The following is a 23,137-nucleotide window of genomic DNA, read 5'->3' as shown; positions in this document are numbered from 1 at the left end:
AGAGTCTTGGTCTGTCACCCAGGCTGGAGTGCAGTAGCGCGATCTCAGCTTACTGCAATCTCCGCCTCTGGGTTCAAGCAATTCTCCTGCCTCAGCTTCCCGAGCTGGGATTACAGGTGCCCGCCATCGTGCCCAGCTAATTTTTGTATTTTTAGTATAGATGGGGTTTCACCATGTTGGCCAGGTTGGCCTCGAACTGCTGACCTCGTGATCTGGCCACCTCAGCCTCTCGAAGTCCTGGGATTACAGGCATGAGCCACCACACCTAGCCTTATTTCCTTTTATAAAAAAATGAGGGGCTGCTAATCCAGCTAGTTTGGGGAATAAAGTCTTTCTTTACCCCAACCCCCAAAACTCATCCAGCAGTAATATAGGGAACCTCAGCTCTAATGCCCTGTTTCCTGCTCTTAGTTCTGCTCATAACTGTTATGTCTTAGCCCAGCCACTTGGTTTTCCTCACTAGAGAGGAAAATTACTCCTGCCACATCTCAGGAAGGAGCTCTGAAGATAAAGGGAGCTGAACATACACTGAAACACTCGGTTCCTTGGAACAAAGGGTTCCGATTGAAATCTAGGTGTTACTCTGTTTTGCTGCTTTCCTGCAGTTCTGCCGTTTGAAATCTGGGCCCACAGAGAAATCTGTGACGTAGTTTCATTTTGAACTTAAAATTCCATTTTTCTTGGCGTGTTTCAAAATATCTTTTAAAATACAGGGAAAAGATACCCAAATCATGAGCTGCATCTTCTTGCAAGATAACATTTTTTATTCTTCCTAGGAATCTATGCCAGTTTTGATTTAAAGTTGGTTTTGTGCTAGGCACTTTGAATATGTATTATCTCAAGCCTGCACTGGTTTATAACTTAAGAAAACTGATACGGTTTCTTGAATGACATTCAGTAACTGGTTAACTTGAGAAGATGAGGTAGTTCATAAGGTGAGTGGCCAAAGTAGTTACACCTTGAAGAAATTTATCTACTAGGCACAAGAGTTAGGCAGCTAGGTTTTTTTTTTTTTTTTTTTTTTTTGAGATGGAGTCTTGCTCTTTCACTCAGGCTGGAGTACAATGGCATGATCTCCACTCACTGCAACCTCCGCCTCCCAGTTTTGAGAGTTTCTCGTGCCTTAGCCTCCTGAGTAGCTGGGATTACTGGTGTGTGCCACCACACCCAACTAATTTTTGTATTTTTAGTAGAGGTGGGGTTTCACCATATTGGCCATTCTGGTCTCAAACTCCTGACCTCGGGATCCACCTGCCTCAGCCTCCCAAAGTGTTGGGATTATAGGCGTGAGCCGCTGCACCAGCCATGTAGTAGTCTCTTTTCTTTTTTTGTTTTATTGAGGCAGGGTCTCATTTTGTCTCCCAGGCTGAGTGTGGTGGTGTGATTATGGCTCATGCAGCCTTGACCTTCCAAGCTGAAGTGATCTTCCTGCCTCAGCCTCCCAAGGAGCTGGTGGGAGTATATAGGCACACAGTACTATATGCGAAGCCAATTTTTAATTTTTTTATACAGATGAGGTCTCACTATGTTGCCCAGGCTGGTCTGGAACCCCTGGCCTGAAACAGTCCTCCGACCTACGCCTCTGGAAGTGCTGGGATTACAGGCATGAGCCATCACAACTGGCCTCTTTTTTCTTTTTATTTATTTGTTTATTTATTTATTTTGAGGTGGAGTTTAGTTCTGTCGCCCAGGCTGGAGTGCAGTGGCGCGATCTCGGCTCATTGCAAGCTCCGCCTCCCGGGTTCACACCATTCTCCTGCCTCAGCCTCCCGAGTAGCTGGGACTACAGGCGCCCGCCACCACGCCTGGCTAATTTTTTGTATTTGTAGTAGAGACAGAGTTTCATCATGCTAGCCAGGATGGTCTCGATCTCCTGACCTCGTGATTCGCCTGCCTCAGCCTCCCAAAGTGCTGGGATTACAGGCGTGAGCCACCGCGCCTGGCCTCTTTTTTCATTCTATGTGATTACTGAAGTTATTGTACAGGACAGGAGGACATAATTACGTGCTTTCTCTTGGAAAAGTATTTGGGAAATTTGTGGGTTTTTTTTCGTTTTGGTTTGGTTTTTGATGCCTCTTGCCTTTTCCTGGAAAACTGTTATCCCCCCAAGCCTATACCCTCTGTGGCTTCCAACAGCCAATGTAAAAGCTTCACATTGTGATGGGGGCTTTTTAGTGGTGAGCGGGGTGTATGGTGAGTGGCTAGTGATAAGGGATTATTTTTAATTTTAGCATCTCAAATTACCCAAAGATATTTTGTAAAGTTAATAGAAGTGTTATACACAATCATTAAAATTACAACTGTACTATATCATTTGGTTTTTCAAAATCAGAAACTTTTAAATTGCCTAAACAGAATCCACAGAATTAAGAAGTATTAGATGCCCTTCAGTTGAACTGTCTAATTAATAAATGGTTAACAGTTAAATACAGCAACTGTTTTCAAAGTTATATTCATGGTTCACTGGAAGAAAAAAATGGTGGCTGAAACTTAATTTTTTAATTGCCTCATTTTTTGTAAACAATTTAAAGAGGTTGGACAATCTAGGGAGCATTAAATAAATACTCCTGCCTGGCCGTTCCACCTGTGGTGGCCTTCCTTTGTCTGGGTTAGAGCCTGGGTCAGATGTGTGAAAGCTTTCATAGGTGATTCTAATGTGCAGCTAAGTGGTAATCAGTGTAGTCCAGCAGTGGTGCGTGGCTCCATGCCCACTAGAATCACCTAGGGTGATTTTGAAACCACGGATGCTCCAGTGTTAGAAATTCTGACTTGATTTTACTAGATAAGGCCCAGACTTTTCTTTCTAAGCTTACCAGGTGATTATATTGCATAACCAGTGTAAAGGAATATTATAGAGGAAGGTTGTAAATTATTTTAAGAAAACTGTGTCACCAGGCACAGTGGCTCAACACCTGTAATCCCAGCATTTTGGGAGGCCAGGGCAGGAGGATAACTTGAGCCCAGAAGTTTGAGACTAGCCTAGGCAACATGCTGCGACCCCATTTCTACACTTGATCTTAGCCAGAAGTCCGACAAGCGATACAGTGCTACCCCATCTCTACAAAAAATTTAAAAAAATTAGTGAGGTGTGGTGGCACACACCTGTAGTGCTAGCTCCTCTGGAGGCTGATGTGGGAGGATTTCTTGAGCCCAAGAGTTCAAGGTGGCAGTGAGCTTTGATTGCACCACTGCACACCAGCCTATGTGACAGAACAAGACTCTGTCTCCAAAAATAAAAATAAGCCTGCTATTTGAATATTTAATTAAGCCTCATCACATGGGCTGTTTTATATTTTTTCACTTACTACAAATCAGAAAGTTCTTAATATATTTCTTATGTTTGAATGGAAACTTACATAATCTTTGGCCAATCCATCAATGTTATCATTTTTAGGAGTGAAGCATAGCCAGCTGTCTCTAGATAAAGAATCACCTAATCTTTAGCCGCTTTAAACGTGTATTAGTGTTTTCATCTTGGAGTTCAATTTAAATATTTTTGTAATAAATAAAACTTGCTGCCAGGTGTACTGGCTCACACCTGTAATCCCAACACTCTGGGAGGCCTAGGTGGGCAGCTCACCTGAGCCCAGGACCATCCTGGGCAACATGGGGGAAACCCTGTCTCTACAAAAAAATACAAAGAATTAGCTGAGTGAGGTGATGTGTGCCTGTAGTCCCAGCTATTAGGGAGGCTGAGGTGGGAGGACTGATTGAGCCCAGGAGGTTGAGGCTTCAGTAAGCCGTGATTGTCCCACTGCACTGCAACCTGGGTGACAGACTTGAGACCCTGACAGCCTGGGTAACAGAGCCAGACCCTGTCTCAAAAATAAATAAGTAGAACTTGCTGGATAAACTATAGTAAGTTAAGCTATTTTTAGTGTTTAGTGTCTCATGCGTCCCTGTGAAGAGACCACCAAACAGGCTTTGTGTGAGCAACAGGGCTGTTTATTTCACCTGGGTGCAGGTGGGGTACGTCTGAAAAGAGTCAGCAAAGGGTGGGTGATGGGATTATCATTAGTTCCTACAGGTTTTGGGATAGGCGGTGGAGTTAGGAGCAATGTTTTGTGGGTAGGGGGTGGATCTCACAAAGTACATTCTTAAGGATGGGGAGAATTACAAAGAACCTTCTTAAGAGTGGGGGAGATTACAAGGTACATTGATCAGTTAGAGTGGGGCAGAAACAAATCACAGTGGTGGAATGTCATCAGTTAAGGCTATTTTCACTTCTTTTGTGGATCTTCAGTTGCTTCAGGCCATCTGGATGTATACGTGCAGGTCACAGGGTATATGATGGCTTAGCTTGGGCTCAGAGGCCTGACATTTAGCTCTTTGGGTGCCTAAATTGTTTGCATTGATTTTAATGCTTCATATATTCAGAGGAAGAAATTTGCTTGTTTGAAACTCCTTTCTCACCACTGAGGTTGTTTCAAAGTGGTGATCTTAGATTCCCCTTGAGAATGTTGCAGCCATCTCACAGTTTTTTTGTATGTATGTATGTATGTATTTATTTTTAGATGGAGTTTTGCTCTTATTGCCCAGGCTGGAGTGCAGTGACGCAACCTCTGCTCACTGCAAACTCCACCTCTGGGGTTCAAGTGATTCTCCTGCCTCAGCCTCCTGAGTAGCTGGGATTACAGGCTTGTGCCACCACACCCGGCTAATGTTGTATTTTTAGTAGAGACGGGGTTTCTCCATGTTGGTCAGGCTGGTGTCAAACTCCCGACCTCAGGCGATCCTCCCGCTTTGGCCTCCCAAAGTGCTGGTATTACAGGCATGAGCCACCACACCCAGCCATCTCACAGTTCTTGAGGATGTACTAATGGATGTATTGTTCAGTCTTTTGGTAAGAATGAGTTGAAACCTTTAACCTTTAAGAAGCACAATTGTGAGGATCCCAAATTTGAACCCAGCCTAAGCAAAATAATGAGACTCTGTCTCCAAAATAACCAAATAAATAACTCCATGCTTATTAGACTCTGTTTTTCTTGCCAAGTAATTTTAGAAATGGGTTATTTTATGATACTGTTCCTTCTGTTTTATTCAAGGCTGTCATTCTATAGTAAGTAGTCCTTATGTAATTAATACTAATAACGAATTAATGATTTAATACGACTTACGGCTGTAGATGAGATATGTTTTGGTTGTATAATCTCATAATACATTTTTAGTTTCCAGTCAGAAACAGCCAGGTTTTGAGGTTTTTTGTTGTTGTTGTTTGTTTGTTGGTTTGTTTTTGCATTTTAGTTCATTTCCTATCGAAGTGTGGTGGAAGCAGGGACCCAAACATGCCTTTTGGATGATTTAGCAGCATAAAACAAGGTGTCTTAAATGAGAGTTAGATGACGAGGTGGCCAAAATGGCAAAGTTATATTCTTATATTCTTGGTTAACTGGAATAAACCAGTTATTTAATATTTATGTGTTCCCAAGTGGAGTTTAAATTATTAAAGTGAACAATGCTGAGATTTAAGTACTCTCAGATGATATGTCTATATGAAAATGGCATGCTTTTGTACTAAACTGTTGAGTAGTGACCACTGAGACCAAAATTTTGTACATTTTTTGGGGAAAAAAATCCAGAGTGGTCCTGCAATTTTAGAGGTCTCTGGCTTCCAGAATATTGAGAACCATTGGGATTCAGAAAAGGAAATAATATGGATTATTTATTTATTTATTTTTTGTTGGTACCCAGAAAATACTGATAAGGCATTTTAGTTCAGTTGAATGAAAAGTGTGTCATGTGTGCTTTTGTGCAGGTGGTTTGTGTGTAAGTCCTAGGAGATCGTAGGATATTCTAGGAAATTGTGAATTTCCTAACCTGAGTATATTTATAAAAACCGTCCTCTTGGCAGATGTGAGGATGCTGTAGTGGATTACCCCCAAAGGGTTCTTTATATTCTCTGGTTCTCAAATTAAAAATGCTTTAGGATTATTGATAATCGATTACGTTTTTTTCCTTATAGAATTTGCCATCTGCCTTAGTAACTCATGTACTAAATCCTCAACCTGGAGAGAAGATTCTAGACTTGTGTGCAGCACCTGGAGGGAAAACAACACACATTGCAGCACTAATGCATGATCAGGTGAGACTGTCTTCACAGCAAAACCACTGTCAAAGTAGTGTATATTTCACAATGTGTAATTTCTGAAACATAGAGCCATTGACAGTCTCATTTAGTTCAGATTCAGCCAAAATGAAAACTATTCAGTTACGTCAGTCACTACATATTAAGCTCAGTAGACAAGAATCATTTATGAAGACTGTCTCAATACCTTCTTGAATTTTACAATTTGCTAATATGATTATAGACTTAATCTGTTATGAAATTAAATTTAATACATTTAGAGATTATTTCATATTATGAGATTTCATAGTTGTTTAAACTATTAAAATATATTCTTCCATTAAAAACTAATTTCAAAGTATATTATCAAAGTGTGAAATATGTATATGTTAAGATGTATAAACATAGTTGTATAATACATAAACATATACACATACATATAGAATATTTACTATTTGAAGTTATTTTGGTCTAAGAAATATCTCTAATAAAAAAGGATATTTTTTAAATACTGAGAATGAAAATCAAAAAAGAGAAAAGGATATTTGTTGTTTACATTTTGAGGAATGTAATACTCATTAGGAAGGATATACTTGTCTGCTTATTTTTTCTCTTCTCTGCTCCAAAAGAATTTAAGGTGGTAACAAAAACTCGGTATTAAATACAACTAGGGCCTAAAATAAAGCACCTGAAATAACAAGAGTTGATTTTGTGGAGTTGGATGTTTAATGCAAATCGTTTTTCACTTTATATGGAAGATTAAAGATTGATCATGATAGGCTTTGAGAAAGTGTTAATTCTCCATTAAATTATGGCATATTTATCGTATTTGCTTAAAGGTAATTATTCATAGAGATTTGATTCTCTCTTAGTAAAAATGTCTTTCCAAAGGGAGTCTGGATATTATGGGTGTATCAGTTTTCTGTTGGTTTTATGATGTGTGAAGACACAATATTTTGGCGGCATACAACTAAACATTTTGGGGGCTCAGGAGTCCGTGGGATTCAGCTGATCCCTGCTGGGCTCACTCATGTACTGGTCAGCTGCAGGTGAATTGGGTGTTTCTGATGATCTTGGGTGGGCCCATTCACTTGGGCTTGGATGGTTGTTCGCTCATCTAAAGTGGCCTCAGCTGCGACGACAAGGATGCCCTGCCTCTGGCCGATGTGTAAGTTCTCCCCTGACTGGGACCAGCAGACTGGCCCAGCAGAGGGCAGTAGTTGATGGCAGAGAGCAAAGCAGAGCAAGTCCAACTGTTCAAGTGCCTTTCATGGTATTAAAAAAAATCTCTGCTTACATGACATCTACTGTCATCCTATTTATTGGCCACAACAAATCACATGACTGAATCCCATCAGAGTGACAGCATATTGGGTATTGCAGGATTATCTGGTGAAGGATGAATATACATGGAAAGTTGAAGAATTGAGGCTATGTAGGCAGTCAGCCACAGTGGGGCAGCAATGCAGACACGAACAACCAGAATAGAAATATTTGAGCCACAATTGGATCATGAGGTTAAGAGATCGAGACCATCCAGGCCAACATGTGAAACCCCATCCCTACTAAAAATACAAAAGAAAAGTAGCTGGGCGTGGTGGCGTGCGCCTGTAGTCCCAGCTACTTGGGAGGCTGAGGCAGGAGAATCGCTTGAACCTGGGAGGCAGAGATTGCAGTGAGCCAAGATCGTGTCACTGTACTCCAGCCTGGCGACAGAGCGAGACTCCGTCTCAAAAAAAAAAAAAAAAAAATTGATCCAGAAATGAATCCTAAATTTTGTTGCTGCTTTTAACTTGTTATTTGTTTTAGTAGGTAAGGAAATCTTTTATGACTGCAGCCTCCAGGGTTATAGTTTTATAAAAGTAGCCTTCAGCTAGTTTCTCCTTTACTGTGTAATACATTTGAACCTTATTCTAGTTGTTGACTACTTTACTAGCTCAGATCACTTTAAATGGTTTTCCTGCTCATCAAGGTATTAATTGAAAGTGTTTGGCCGGGCGCAGTGGCTCACACCTGTAATCTGAGCACTTTGGGAGGCCGAGGCGGGCAGATCACAAGGTCAGGAGATCAAGACCATCCTGGGTAACACGGTGAAACCCCATGTCTACTAAAAAATAGAAAAAATTAGCTGGGCATGGTGGTGGGCGCCTGTAGTCTCAGCTACTCGGGAGGCTGAGGCAGGAGAATGGCGTGAACCCTGGAGGCAGAGCTTGCAGTGAGCCAAGATCGTGCCACTGCACTCCAGTGTGGGTGACAGAGTGAGACTCCATCTCAAAAAAAATAAATAAAAATAAATAAAAAAATAAAGTGTCTATCACTAAACCTGGTAGTATTTGAGGAATATTTACAAATTTTCTGCATTGTAGGCTATGCCTTTGCTGCATATGGCGTACAAGGGCGGTGTAAAAGAAAAGGGAAAACAAAGCAAGAAAATATATAGAAGAGTCATTCTCACTGTATTTGCAATTCCATTTCGTGGTATGTTTTAAAATACATGAATGTCACAAGGCTTGCTTTCTTTTTTTTTTTTTTCTCAGAGTCTTGCTCTGTTGCTCAGGCTGGAGTGCACCGTGGCCCAATCTTGGCTTACTGCAACCTCCGCCTCCCAGGTTTGAGCGATTCTCATGCCTCAGCCTCCCAAGTAGTGGGGCTTACAGGCACACGCCACCTTGCCCAAGTAATTTTTGTATTTTTAGTAGAGATGGGGTTTCACCATGTTGGCCAGGCTGGTTTCAAACTCCTGGCCTCAAGTGATCTGCCCGCCCGGCCTCCCAAAGTGCTAGGATTACAGGCATGAGCCAGTGTGCCTGGCCCACAATGCATTCTTAAAATTTTGGCCTTTTTTTTTTTAAATTGTGCTTTAACTTCTGCAATACACCTGCAGAATGTGCAGGTTTGTTACATAGGTATACATGTTCCATGAGGGTTAGCTGTACCTATCAACCCGTTATCTAGGTTTTAAGCCCCACATGCATTAGGTATTTGTCCTAATGCTATCCCTCCCCTTACCTCCAACCCTTTGACAGGCCCCCGTGTGTGATGTTCCCCTCCCTGTGTCCATGTGTTCTCATTGTGCAACTCCCACTTATGAGTGAGAACATGTGGTGTTTGGTTTTCTGTTCCTGTATTAGTTTGCTGAGAATGATAACTTCTAGCTTCATCCATGTCCCTGCAAAGGACATGAATTCATTCTTTTTTATGGCTGCTTCGTATTCCATGGTGTATATGTGCCACATTTTCTTTATCCAGTCTGTCATTGATGGGCATTTGGGTTGGTTCCAAGTCTTTGCTATTGTAAATAGTGCTGCAGTAAACATATATGTGCATATGTCTTTATAGCAGAATGATTTATAATCCTTTGGGTATATGCCCAGTAATGGGATTGCTGGGTCAAATGGTATTTCTGGTTCTAGATCCTTGAGGAATTGCCACAGTCTTCCACAATGGTTGAACTAATTTACACTCCCACCAACAGTGTAAAGGCATTCCTATTTCTCCACATCCTTGCCAGCATCTGTTGTTTCCTGACTTTTTAATCACCATTCTAACTGGTGTGAGATGGTATATCATTGTGGTTTTGATTTGCATTTCTCTAACGACCAGTGATGATGAGCTTTTTTTCATATGTTTATTGGCAGCATAAATGTTGTCTTTTGAGAAGTGTCTGTTCATATCCTTCGTCCACTTTTTGATGGGATTGTTTTTTTCTTGTAAATTTGTTTAAGTTCTTCGTAGATTCTGGGTATTAGACCTTTGTCAGATGGGTAGATTGCAAAAATTTTCTCCCAATCTGTAGGTTGCCTGTTCACTCCGATGATAGTTTCTTTTGCTGTGCAGAAGCTGTTTAGTTTAATTAGATCCCATTTGTCAGCTTTGGCTTTTGTTGCCATTGCTTTTGGTGATTTAGTCATGAAGTCTTTGCCTATGCCTATGTCCTGAATGGTATTTCCTAGGTTTTCTTGTAGGGTTTTTATGGTTTTGGGTTTTACATTTAAGTCTTTAATCCATCTTGAGTTAATATTTGTGTAAGGAAGGGATCCAGTTTCTGTTTTCTGCATGTGGACAGCCAGTTTTCCCAGCACCATTTATTAAACAGGGGATCCTTTCACCATTGCTTGTTTTTGTCAGGTTTGTCAAAGATCTGATGGTTGTAGATATGTGTTGTTATTTCTGAGGTCTCTGTTCTGTTCCATTGATCTATATGTCTGTTTTGTTACCAGTACAATGCTGTTTTGGCTACTGTAGCCTTGTAGTATAGTTTGAAGTCAGGTAGCATGATGCCTCCAGCTTTGTTCTTTTTGCTTAGGATTGGTTTGGCTCTACTTGCCCTTTTTTGGTTCCATATGAAGTTTAAAGTATTTTTTTATAATTCTGTTAAGAAAGACAATCGTGGCTTGATGGGAATACCATTGAATCTATAAATTACTTTGGGCATTATGGCCATTTTGATGTTATTGATTCTTCCTATCCACGAGTGTGGAATTTGTTTCCATTTGTTTGTGTCCCCTCTTATTTCTGTGAACAATGGTTTGCATTTCTCCTTGAAGAGGTCATTCATGTCCCTTGTAAGTTGCATTTCTAGGTATTTTATTCTCTTTGTAGCAATTGTGAATGGGAGTTCACTCGTGATTTGGCTCTCCGCTTGTCTGTTGTTGGTGTAAAGGAATGCTTGTGATTTTTTTGCACACTGATTTTTTATCCTGAGACTTTGCTGAAGTTGCTTATCAGCTTAAGGAGTTTTTGGGCTGAGACAATGGGGTTTTCTACATATACAGTCATGTCATCTGCAAACAGAGACAACTTGACTTCCTCTCCTCCTGTTTGAATACTCTTTATTTCTTTCTCTTGCCTGATTAGCCTGGCCAGAGCTTCCAGTACTATGTTGAATAGGAGTGGTGAGAGTGGGCATCCTTGTCTCATGCCAGTTTTCAACGGAAATGCTTCCAGTTGTTGCCCATTCAGTATGATATTGGCTATGGGTTTGTCACAAATAGCTCTCATTATTTTGAGATGTTCCATCAATACCTAGTTTACTGAGAGTTTTTAACATGAAGGGATGTTGAATTTTATGTAAGGCCTTTTCTGTATCTATTGAGATAATCATGTGGTTTTTGTCATTGGTTGTTTATGTGATGGATTACGTTTTTTGATTTGAGTATGCTGAATCAGCCTTGCATCCCCGGGATGAAGCTGACTTGATTGTGGTGGATAAGCTTTTTAATGTACTGCTGGATCCAGTTTGCCAATATTTTATTGAGGATTTTTGCATCGATATTCATCAGGGATATTGGCCTGAAATTCTCTTGTTTTGTTGTGTCTCTGCCAGGTTTTGGTATTAGGATGATGTTGGCCTCATAAAATGAGGAATCATTTCCTATTGTTTGGATTCATTTCAGAAGGAATGGTGCCAGCTCCTCTTGGTACCTCTGGTAGAATTTTGCTGTGAATCCATCTGGTCCTGGGCTTTTTTTGGTTGGTAGGCTATTACTGCCTCAATTTCAGAACTTGTTATTGGTCTATTCAGGAATTTGACTTCTTCCTGGTTTAGTTTTGGGAGGGTGTATGTGTCCAGGAATTTATCCATTTCTTCTAGATTTTCTAGGTTATTTGCATGAAGGTGTTTATAGTATTCTCTGATGGCAGTTTGTATTTCTTTGGGATCAGTGGTGACATCCCCTTTATCATTTTTTATTGTGTCTGTTTGATTCTTCTCTGTTTTCTTCTGTATTAGTCTAGCTAATGGTCTGTTTTGTTAATCTTTTCAAAAAACCAGCTCCTCAATTCGTTGATTCTTTGAAGGGTTTTTTATGTCTCTGTCCCCTTCATTTCTGGTCTTAGTTATTTGATGTTTTCTGCTACCATTTTTGGCTCTTGCTTCTCTAGTTCTTTTAATTGTGATGTTTGGGTGTGGATCTCAGATCTTTCCGGCTTTCTGATGTGCGCATTTAGTGCTATAAATTTCCCTCTTAACAGTGCTTTAACTGTATCCCAGAGATTCTGGTACATTTTCTCTTTGTTCTCATTGGTTTCAAATAACTTGTTTATTTCTGCCTTAATTGTGTTATTTACCCAGTAGTCATTCAGGAGCAAGTTGTTCAATTTCCATGTAGTTGTGCGGTTTTGAGTGAGTTTCTTAATCCTGAGTCCTAATTTGATTGCACTGTGATCTGAGAGACTGTTTGTTACGATTTCCATTCTTTTGCATTTGCTGAGGAGTGTTTTACTTCCAGTTATGTGGTCGAGTTTAGAATAAGTGCCATGTGACACTGAGAAGAATGTATATTCTGTTGATTTGGGGTAGAGAGTTCTGTAGATGTCTATTAGGTCCACTTGATCCAGAGGTGAGTTCAAGTCCTGAATATCCTCGTTAATTTTCTGTCTCATTGATCTACTATTAACAGTAGGGTGTTAAAGTCTCCCACTATTATTGTGTGGGAGTCTTAAGTCTCTTTGTAGGTCTCTAAGAATTTGTTTTATGAATCTGGGTGCTCCTGTATTGGGTGCATATCTACTTAGGATAGTTAGCTCTTCTTGTTGCATTGACCCCTTTGTCATTATGTAATGCCCTTCTTTGTCTTTTTTGATCTTTGTTGGTTTAAAGTTTTTTTTTATCAGAGACTAGGATTGTAACCCCTACTTTTTTTTTGCTTTCCATTGACTTGGTAAATATTCCTCCATTCCTTTATTTTGAGCCTGTGTGCGTCTGTGCACATGAGATGAGTCTCCCGAATACAGCACACTGATGGGTCTTGACTCTTTATCCAGTTTACCAGTCCATATCTTTTAATTGGGGCATTTGGTCATTTACATTTAAAGTTAATATTGTTAGGTGTGAATTTGATCCTGTCATCATGATGCTAGCTTGTTATTTTGCACATTTGTTGATGCAGTTTCTTCATAGTGTCGTTGGTCTTTATATTTTGATGTGTTTTTGCAGTGGCTGTTACTGGTTTTTCCTTTCCATATTTAGTGCTTCCTTCAGGAGCTCTTGTAAGGGTGGACTGGTGGTGACAAAATCCCTCAGCATTTGCTTGCCTGGAAAGGATTTTATTTCTCCTTTGCTTATGGAGCTTAACTGGCTGGATGTGAAATTCTGGGTTGAAAATTCTTTTCTTTAAGAATGTTGAATATTCACCCCCACTCTATTTTGGCTTGTAGGGTTTCTGCAGAGACATCTGCTGTTAGTCTGATGGGCTTCCCTTTGTAGGTGACCTGACCTTTCTTTCTGGCTGCCCTTAACCTTTGTTTCAGCCTTTGAAAATCTGATTATGTGTCTTGGGGTTACTCTTCTTGAGGGGTATCTTAGTGGTGTTCCCTGTATTTTCTGAATTTGAATGTGGGCCTGTCTTGCTAGGTTGGGGAAGTTCTTCTGGATAATATCCTAAAGTGTGTTTTCCAATTTGGTCCATTCTCCCTGTCACTTTCAGGTCTGCCAGTCATTCATGGGTTTGGTCTTTTCACATAGTCCCATATTTCTTGGAGGCTTTGTTCATTCCTTTTCATTCTTTTTTCTCTAATCTTTTCTTTATGCCTTATTTCAGCAAGGTGGTCTTCAATCTCTGATACCCTTTCTTCTGCTTCGTCGATTTGTCCATTGATACTTGTGTATGCTTCAAGAAGTTCTTGTGCTGTGTTTTTCAGCTCCATCAGGTCATTTATGTTCCTCTCTAAACTGGTTATTTTAGTTAGCCATTCCTGTAACCTTTTATCAAGGTTCTTAGCTTCCTTGCATTGGGTTAGAACATGCTCCTTTAGCTCAGAGGAGTTTGTTATTACCCACCTTCAGAAGCCTACTTCTGTCAGTTTGTCAATCTCATTCCCTGTCCAGTTTTGTGCCCTTGCTGGAGAGCAGTTGCGATTATTTGGAGGAGAAGAGGCTTTCTGGTTTTTGGAATTTTCATCTTTTTTGTGCTGTTTTTTCCTCATCTTCATGTATTTATATCTTTGATCTTTGAGGCTGATGACCTTTGGATGGGATTCTTGTGGGGGTCTTTTTTGTTGATGTTGTTGCTTTCTGTTTGTTAGTTTTTCTTCTAACAGGCTCGTCTTCTGCAGCTCTGCTGCGGTTTGCTAGAGGTCCACCCCAGACCCTGTTTGACTGGGTATCACCAGTGCAGGCTGCAGAACAGCAAAGATTGCTGCCTGTTCCTTCCTCTGGAAGCTTCATCCGAAAGGGCACTGGCCCGTTGCTAGCTGGAGCTCTCCTGCATGAGGTGTCTGTCGACCCCTGTTGGGTGGTCTCTCCTAGTCAGGAGGCACGGAGATCAGGGACCCACTTGAGGCAATCTGTCCCTTAGCAGAGCTGGTACACTGTGCTGGGAGAATCCCCCTTGTCAGGATCAGCTTCTCTTTTCAGAGCCCGCAGGCTGGAAAGATTAAGTCTGCCGAAGCTGTGCCCACAGCCACCCCTCCCCCCAGGTGCTCTGTCCCAGGGAAATGAGAGTTTTATCTGTAAGCCCCTGAGTGGGGCTGCTGCCTGTCCTTCAGAGATGCCCTGCCCAGTGAGGAGGAATCTAGAGAAGCAGTCTGGCCACAACCGCTTTGCTGCGCTGTGGTCAGTTCTGCCCAGGCCAAACCTCCCAGTCTCCTTAGCACTGTCAAGGGACAACAGCCTATTGAAGACTCAGTAATGGCGGATGCCCACCAAGCTCGATCATCCCACGTTGACTCCAGACTGCTGTGCTGGCTGTGAGAATTTCAAGCCAGTGGTTCTTAGCTTGCTGGGCTCTGTGACAGTGGGACCTACTGAGTGAAACCACTTGGCTCCCTGACATCAGCCCCCTTTCCAGGGGAGTAAATGGTTCTGTCTCACTGGGGTTCCAGGTGCCACTGGGGTACAAGAAAAAAACTGCAGCTAGCTTGGTGCCTGCCCAAATGGCCGCCCAGTTTTGTGCTTGAAACCCAGGGCCCTTGTGTAGGCTTATGAGGGAATCTCCTGATCTGTGGATTGCAAAAACCATGGGAAAAGCGTAGTACCCAGGCTGGGTAGCACAGTTTGTTCCTCACAGCTTCCCTTGGCTGGGGGAGGGAGGCCCCCCAGCTGCTTGCACTTCCTGGGTGAATGATGCCCCATCATACTTCTGCTTGCTCTCCGTGGGTTGCACCCACTGCCTAACCAGTCCCAATGAGATGAACTGGGTACCTCAGTTAGAAATGCAGAAATCACTCACCTTCTGCATTGGTCTCGCTGGGAGCTACAGACTGGAGCTGTTTCTATTCAGCTATCTTGGCCCCTCCCAAATTTTGACCTCTTATCTTTATTGACCTTGACTTAAAGTGTTACTATATAAAATTTTCTTGAACTGCGTTTTATACCACACCAGAATATTTTGCTATGCTATACAGAGGTTTTGGCTCATATTTTTCCAGTTTTGGTTGCCAGGGTTCACAGGAATTATACGTGGCTAGCTGGAAAATATTAAAATGACCAATCATACAAGTAACATTCATTTGCATCTCAAAGCACTTTAAGGCCACTGTCTAATAGCATTAGCTCATGTTCTTCCAGAGGTGAACAAGGCACATCAAATTGGTGATTTTTAATGTTTGCCTCCAGTGGATGTTTTTAAGTTTCTTTAGAAGATTGCAAATTCTTTTGGTTTTGAGTTTTGTTGATTAAAAGTAGCTAGTTATTGTAAGATTATTTTTCTGGCAAGAATGTGTATTTTCTTAATGGAAAGCCATAAGTATTTAATGTAAATTGGATATACATTAGAAGTGAAGCCAGCTGGACTTCCTGGGTCGAGTGGGGACTTGAAGAACTTTTCTGTCGAGCTAGAGGATTGTAAATGCACTAATCGGCGCTCTGTGTCTAGCTAAAGGATTGTAAATGCACCAATCAGCACTCGGTAAAATGGATCAATCAGTGCTCTGTAAAATGGACCAATCGGCAGGATTTGGGCGGGGCCAAATAAGGGAATAAAAGCTGGCCACCCAAGCCAGCAGCTGCAAGTTGCTAGGGTACTCTTCCACATTGTGGAAGCTTTGTTCTTTTCCTCTTCACGATAAATCTTGCTGCCGCTGACTCTTTGGGCCTGCACTACCTTGTGAGCTGTAACACTCACTGCGAAGGTCTGCGGCTTCACTCCTGAAGTCAGCGAGACCACGAACCCACCCGGAGGAACAAACAGTTCTGGGCGTGCCACCTTTAAGAGCTGTAACACTCACTGCGAAGGTCTGTGGCTTCACTCCCGAAGTCAGCAAGACCACGAACCCAACGGGAGGAACAAACAACTGCAGGCACGCCACCTTTAAGAGCTGTAACACTCACTGCGAAGGTCTGCAGCTTCACTCCTGAAGTCAGGGAGACCATGAACCGACCGGAAGGAAGAAACTCCAGACACATCTGAACATCTGAAGGAACAAGCTCCGGACACACAATCTTTAAGAACTGTAACACTCATCGCAAGGGTCTGCGGCTTCATTCTTGAAGTCAGCGAGACCAAGAACCCACCAGAAGGAATAAATTCCTGATACATACGTTTGGTCAATGGATAGAGGTTTTAAATTAGGGATGGGAATATGGTGGAAAAGACCATAATTCTTCATCAGTTTTTCTCATTATTTTTATGACAGCTTTGGATTTATAATTTTCTTTCTTTTTTTTTTTCTGTGTGTGTGTGTTTTGTTTCTTTTTAGGGAGAAGTTATAGCACTGGATAAAATCTTCAACAAAGTAGAAAAAATAAAGCAGAATGCCTTATTGTTAGGGCTGAATTCCATCAGGGCATTTTGTTTTGATGGAACAAAGGCGGTTAAACTTGATATGGTGGAGGACACAGAAGGTGAGCTATTTTGATTTTCTTATTTTTAATTGACAAATCATATATGAGGCATACAGTGTGATGTTTTGACATGTATATAATTTTGTATACAATGTGGAATGATTAAAACAAGCTAATTAACATATCCATCACTGTACTTATCCTTGTCTTGTGGTAATTTGAGATTTACTCTCATAGCAGCTCTGAAATACAAAATACATTAGTATAGTCACCATGCTGTGCAGTAGATCTCAAAAACTTACTCCTCCTGTCCAACTGATACTTTGTACCTTTTGAAGAGTGTCTCCCATTCCTTGGTCCTCCCTCCTCCCCCAGCCTCTGGTAACCACTATTCTACTCTCTTTCTATGAGTTTGACTTTTTTAGATTCCCCACTTAAGTGAGATCATGTAATATTTGTCCTTCATTGCCTGGCTTATTTCACTTAGCATAATATGATGTCTTCCAGGTTCATCTATTTTGTTGCAAATAACATAATTTCTTTTTGTTTTAAAGGCTGAATGGTATTCCACTGTGTATAGGTACCACATTTTCTTTATCCATTCATTTCTTGATGGATTCCATATCTTGACTGTTGGGAATTATGCTGCAGTGAAATGAGAGTGCAGCTATCTCTTTGACCTGCTGATTTCAATTCCTTTGTCTATACACCCAGTAGTAGGATTGCTGGGTAATATGGTAGTTCTATTTACTTTTGAAGAACCTCCATACCATTTTACGTAATGGCTGTACTAATTTACATTCCTACCAACAGTATAAAAGAGTTTGGTTTTCTCTGCATCCTTGCCAGCGTATATTATTTTGTGTGTGTGTTTTTTTTAAAATGATGGCCATTTTAACTGGGGTGAGGTGATATCTCATTGTTGTTTTGATTTTCATTTTCCTGATGATTAGTGATGTTGGGCATTTTTTCATATACTTGTTGGCTATTTGTATGTCTGTTAGGTACTTCTCTCTCTCTCTCTTTTTAATAGGTCTCTATTTTTGAAAGACCTATTTTGAAATAGGTCTTTATTTTTGAAAGATAGTTTTACTGAATATTAAATTCTTGGTTGATGAGGTATTTTTTTTTTCTTTCTGTACTCCGAGTATGTCATGTTACATCTTTGGGGCTCCATTTTTTCCTGATTAACAATCAACTGCTAATCTTTTACAGTTTCCTAGTACATGACAAGTTGTTTTTCTCTTGCTGCCTTTAACATTTTCTCTTTGCTTTTGACTTTCAACATTTTTACGATGATGTGTCTGGTTGTGGATCTTTTTGCATTTGTCCACCTCAGAGCTAGTTGTTCTTTTTGGATGTGTAGATAGCTTTTCATCAAACGTGGGTCATTTTCAGCCATAATTTTTTGAATATTTTCTTACCTTTTTTTCTTTCTTTCCTTTTGGGCCTACCTAAGTTGTGTTAATAATGCCTGAGTTGTCTTAATAATGTCACAAGTTTCTCTGAAGTTTATGGTCATTTGTTTTCATTTTTATATCTCTCTGACTTTCAGATTGTAACCAAAAAGCAGATTAGCTAGCTGCATGCCACATTTAGAGTCTGATTAACAAGAGTAAGGTAGAAGGAAAATGGTTTCTTCCAAAGCTAGCTTAGGGAATGAGGCATAAAGCATCCTGCCTTTATATGTGCTGCTTCACCTTTGGAGCAGAAAGCGGACCCTTTTATAAGGTAAGGAGGGGAGTGAACGAGGGCAGGGCTCCCGCTGCTAGCTGGTGCCTAATCTAACACAGTTTAATTGGCACCTTCCTGGGCAGAAGTAAGTTGTAAAAGTGGCCAAGCAGGCATGATTTCGATACGTCCTCCTGGTGGATGAAAGTCCCCCCTACTCCCCACAAGAGTGGCAACCCCTAGAGGGTGGAAGTTTCAAGACCACCCCCTGGAGGTGAAAGTTCGCTGGCCAGTATGGTTTGGTCTGCTAATTGACTGTCAGTTCCCTAGGAGAGATCTGTCTTGGAGGCTTAGTTAGAAGAACTTGCCCTGCAGGGAATGTCTGGTGAGGGGAAAGTGTGTAAAAGGTTAAATTTGCATTTCTGAAGGGCTGAGTAGGAAACAAACAGGGAATGGGGAAAGGGGAGAAGAGAACAGAAAATAATTTTTAAAATAGTAATTCATTCCTTTTTTCTTAGAAAAATGCAAGCACTCAGTTACAAGATTACATAATCTATATTCATCTGTCTTCAAGTATGCTCATTTTTTTCTGTGGGCTTAACTCTGGTTGAGCCCCTCTAGTGGAATTTTTAAGAATTGTACTTTCAACATCTTGATTTCCTTTTTTAAAAATTTCCCTCTATTGATATTCTCTATTTGATGAAACATGACGACCATATCTCCCTTTACTTTTTTAAGCTTATTTTCCTTTCCTTTAATTCTTTGAACATATTTTTATTGGCTGCTTTAAAGTTTTTGCCTGCTAAGTCTGGCAGCTAAACTCTCTCAAAGTTAACTTTTTTTGCTGCTTTTTTTCCCCTACCAATGGGTCACACTTTCCTTTTTCTTTGCATATCTCATATTCTTTTTTCGGCTGAAAACTGGACATTTTAGGTAATACTGTCAACCGCGTCCGTGTGAAGAGACCACCAAACAGGCTTTGTGTGAGCAACAAAGCTTTTAATTCACCTGGGTGCAGCTGGGCTGAGTCCGAAAAGAGAGTCAGCAAAGGGAGATAAGGAAGGGGTTGCCTTATAGGAGTTGGGTAGGTAATGGCAAATTACGGTAAAAGGTGGTTATTGTTAGCAGAGGAGGGGGTTGCAAGATGCATGGTGGAGAGATCATAAGACTTATTGTCCAGAAGAAAAATGTCACAAAGTTAATTCATCAGCCAAGGTAGGGCAGGGACACGTCACAATAGTAAAATATTATAATTTTAGTTGATCAGTTAAGGCAGGAACTGGCTGTGGTTTTTGGCTGTGGTTTTTCTTTGACTGCTCCAGACCTCTTGGCTCCTGCAGGCCACCTGGATGTGTATGTGCAGGTCACAGGGTTTATAATGGCTGAGCTTCGGCTCAGAGGCCTGACAAATACATCGTAACAACTTGAATGCTAATTCACCTCCTCCCCAGGCGTGTTGTGATAGTTTGCTTATTTGTTTAGTGTCATGGCTCCACTATTTTAGTAAACTGTATTCCTTCAGCATGTGCAGCTGAGTTGTCACTCCTCAGCAGCTTTTTTGACATGGGCATAGTACTCCTGGTATTACAGTGGTTTTAGTTTTTGCAGGGCTCACTTTGTCTCTTTCCCTGCTCTTTGTGTTAAACTGTGTGCTTCAGTTGGCATTACAGAGCACTGTTACCCTCCACTAATTGCAGATTGATTGCTTTATTCTTTTTAACAGTGCCCTGGGACATAAGTTGCCCCACCATCTGATCCAATGAATATGAGATCCTTTGCATAGGTAATCTTTCTGAACAGTCTTTGAGGTTTTTCCCAGCCCAGAAGGCTCTTCTCACTGTCTCATACCTTGATTCTCTCATAAACTTCTCTGGTCTTTGGTTTAGCTGATTCTTCTCATGGACCTCCTAGCCTCCTCTTAATTGCTCACCACCACAATCTCCGTTATTTTCAAGAGTGTGCTGAGGCTTAAAATTCCACACATTCTGTTCAAAATAAAGTTAGTTTGTTACAGTAGGTAGCTAGTCAGACATAAACAGGGCAGGAGAGAGCCTCCACAACCAGGAATGTCAGGCAAGCATCAGGTGATGGCCAGGTGGTTGTTAACTGTCTCTCTAAAATAATAATTGGTTGCAGCCAGTGCCAGGGAAAGGCAGTCTCCCAGAAGACAGAAAAAAACATGAAACTGGTGATCAGCTTTCTGATAAGATCTCAGGAGTTGGCTGAGTGGGCTCACACATGCACACGAAGGCAAAGTTGTGGAAGTTTAACTGGTATATGACCTCCTAGGGACTTTTGGCTGGTAAGGGAAGAACGCCTCAGCGAGAATGCACACAACTCCAGTAAATAAGTTACTGGAAAGGGGTCCAGATCTAGACCCCAAGAGAGGGTTCTTGGATCTCCTGCAAGAAAGAATTCAGGACGAGTTCATAGAGTAAAGTGAAAGCAAGTTTATTAAGAAAGTAGAGGAATAAAAGAATGGCTGCTTCATAGAGCAGCCTTGAGGGCTGCTGGTTTCCTTTTTTTTTTTTTTTGAGATGGAATCTCACTCTGTCGCCAGTCTGGAGTGCAGTGGCGCGATCTCGGCTCACTGCAACCTCCGCCTCCCGGGTTCAAGCGATTCTCCTGCCTCAGCCTCCTGAGTAGCTGGGACTACAGGCACATGCCACTGCACCCAAGTAATGTTTTGTATTTTCAGTGGAGACAGGGTTTCACCATGTTGGCCACGATGATCTCGATCTCTTGACCTTGTGATCCGCCCACCTCGGCCTCCCAAAGTGCTGGAATTATAGGCATGAGCCACCACGGCTGGCCTGTTTGCCCATTTTTATGGCTGTTTCTTGAGTATATGCTAAACAAGGGATAGAGTATTCATACCTCCCATTTTTAGACCTTATAGGGTAATTTCCTGATGCTGCCATATCATTTGTAAATTGTCGTGCCAGTGTGAGTGTAGCAGTGAGGACCACCAGAGGTCACTTTCATCGCCATCTTTGTTTTGGTGGGTTTTAGCTGGCTTCTTTATTGCAAACTGTTTTTATCAGCAAGGTTTTTATGACCTGTATCTTGTGCTGACCTCCTATGTCATCCTGTGACTAAGAATGCCTTAACTTACTGGGAATGCAGCCCAGTAGGTCTCAGCCTTATTTTACCCAGCCCCCATTCAAAATGGGTGGTTCAAACGCCTCTGATAAACACACTGTGCGTGCTCCCCTCCCAAGTGCAAGCAGGCCACTGTCCATGCTGGCAGCCCACCCCAAGGGAAGAATCAGGAGAAGTAATGCCAGACCCCAGAAGTATGTCAGCATACAAAACCCCAAATCAGAAGGTCAGACCGTGCACTTGATCTCTCAAGTCACTCACTTGGTCCTCTTCCAAGTGTACTTTACATCCTTTCATTTGTACTTTAAACTTTCTAATAAACTTTTCACTCCTGCTCTAAAATTTGCCTCAACCAAGATCACTCTGCCTTGTGCCCCTTGGTCGAACTCTTTCTCCTGAGGGGGCAAGAATTGAGGTTGCTGCAGACCCACACAGAGTTACTCCTGCTAACAAGTTCACTTGGGGAGACCTTCAGAACTCTGTTCTTCCTTTCTGCATCTTGGGTAAAACCTCTGGGCCACTGCTGCAGAGATGGGGGCAGGGCAGTGGTTTGTTTCTCTTGGAGCCAGACTCTTGATGCTGGGCTGGGGTGGCAGCCTCTGGTCTTTTGGCTTGCCTCTTCTGGGATGGAATCTCTTCACTTTGCTCTTAGGTGAGGGTAATCAGGGGTTAAATATTCTCAGCCTACTGTGCCTGGGTAGAGCTTCTCACCTATGAATGGGGGCTGGGTGGAGGAAGATAGCCCCAGTTCTCTGGCTCTTATCTGAAATTATAGCCTGTGCAAGGTGGCGCTGGGGCACATGAGACAAGCTGACAAGCCTGTCCCTCTTAGGGAGAGACCACAGTCCTTTCATTCCTTGACTGGGAGCTTAAGGAGAGAGGGAGTCTTGTGTTCTTGGCTGCACCCACATGAACTGGATCTTATTCTGAGCTTCAGAGAAGAGGAAGGCAGTTGGAAAAGGGAGAAAAGAGTGGGTCATGGCACAAATGCACAGATTCTCACTGTTCTTATTAAGATGTGGTTGATTTTCTTAAATAAATGTTTCTTCATTTGCTGTGTGGTCTTAGGACATTTTCCAGAGGCTTCAGTTTTTCCAGAGGTTGTTTGTTTCAGAGGCTTCAATGTTTCCAGAGGCTTTCATTTTCCAGAGGTTGTTTTTGTTTGTGCCGCTGGAGAGAGCGTCTGCAGAACTCTCCATGCCCTTATTCCAGAAGTGATGTCAATCTCATTTAACACAAAATTGCTCCTAAATTACACACCACCTCAAAGTAATACAGTTTCAGAGATCCCTAAGTGTAGTTACAGGTGCGAAAGGAAAATCTTGGGACCCCAAATCACTAAGCTAAAGGGATAAGTCAAGCTGGGAACGGGTTAGGGCAAACCCCTGCTTCCCATTCTATTCAAAGTTATCACTCTGCTCACCTGAGACAAATGCACATCTGATTGCCTTCTCTCCCCTATTGTTTATGTAAAAATGCAGATTTATTGAGCCAGACTAAATTGTGTATTCAGTGGAAGGCTGATCAAGACTCAAAAGAATGCAACCCTCTGTCTCTTAGCTACTCCTAACCTGGAA

The 23,137-nt window shown here is 41.7% G+C and overlaps 1 protein-coding gene across 18 annotated transcripts in view; it reads left to right on the top strand.

Annotated features, from left to right (window-relative positions):
* The window catches only part of NSUN6 (NOP2/Sun RNA methyltransferase 6), an 87,956-nt gene that overhangs the window by 47,469 nt on the left and 17,350 nt on the right, over nucleotides 1-23,137 (top strand). For all 18 annotated transcript variants that reach the window (XM_054522021.2, XM_054522024.2, XM_054522018.2 and 15 more), the window contains 2 exons: nucleotides 5,963-6,082; nucleotides 16,703-16,847. In XM_054522021.2, coding sequence (XP_054377996.1) covers nucleotides 5,963-6,082; nucleotides 16,703-16,847 — 265 coding nt within the window. The remainder of the gene's footprint in view (nucleotides 1-5,962; nucleotides 6,083-16,702; nucleotides 16,848-23,137) is intronic.

The sequence above is a fragment of the Pongo abelii genome, chromosome 8, assembly GCF_028885655.2.
Source record: "Pongo abelii isolate AG06213 chromosome 8, NHGRI_mPonAbe1-v2.0_pri, whole genome shotgun sequence".
Classification (NCBI taxonomy): domain Eukaryota; kingdom Metazoa; phylum Chordata; class Mammalia; order Primates; family Hominidae; genus Pongo; species Pongo abelii.
The sequence above is the reverse complement of the archived record's forward strand: the minus strand, read 5'-3'. Positions and strand labels throughout refer to the sequence as shown.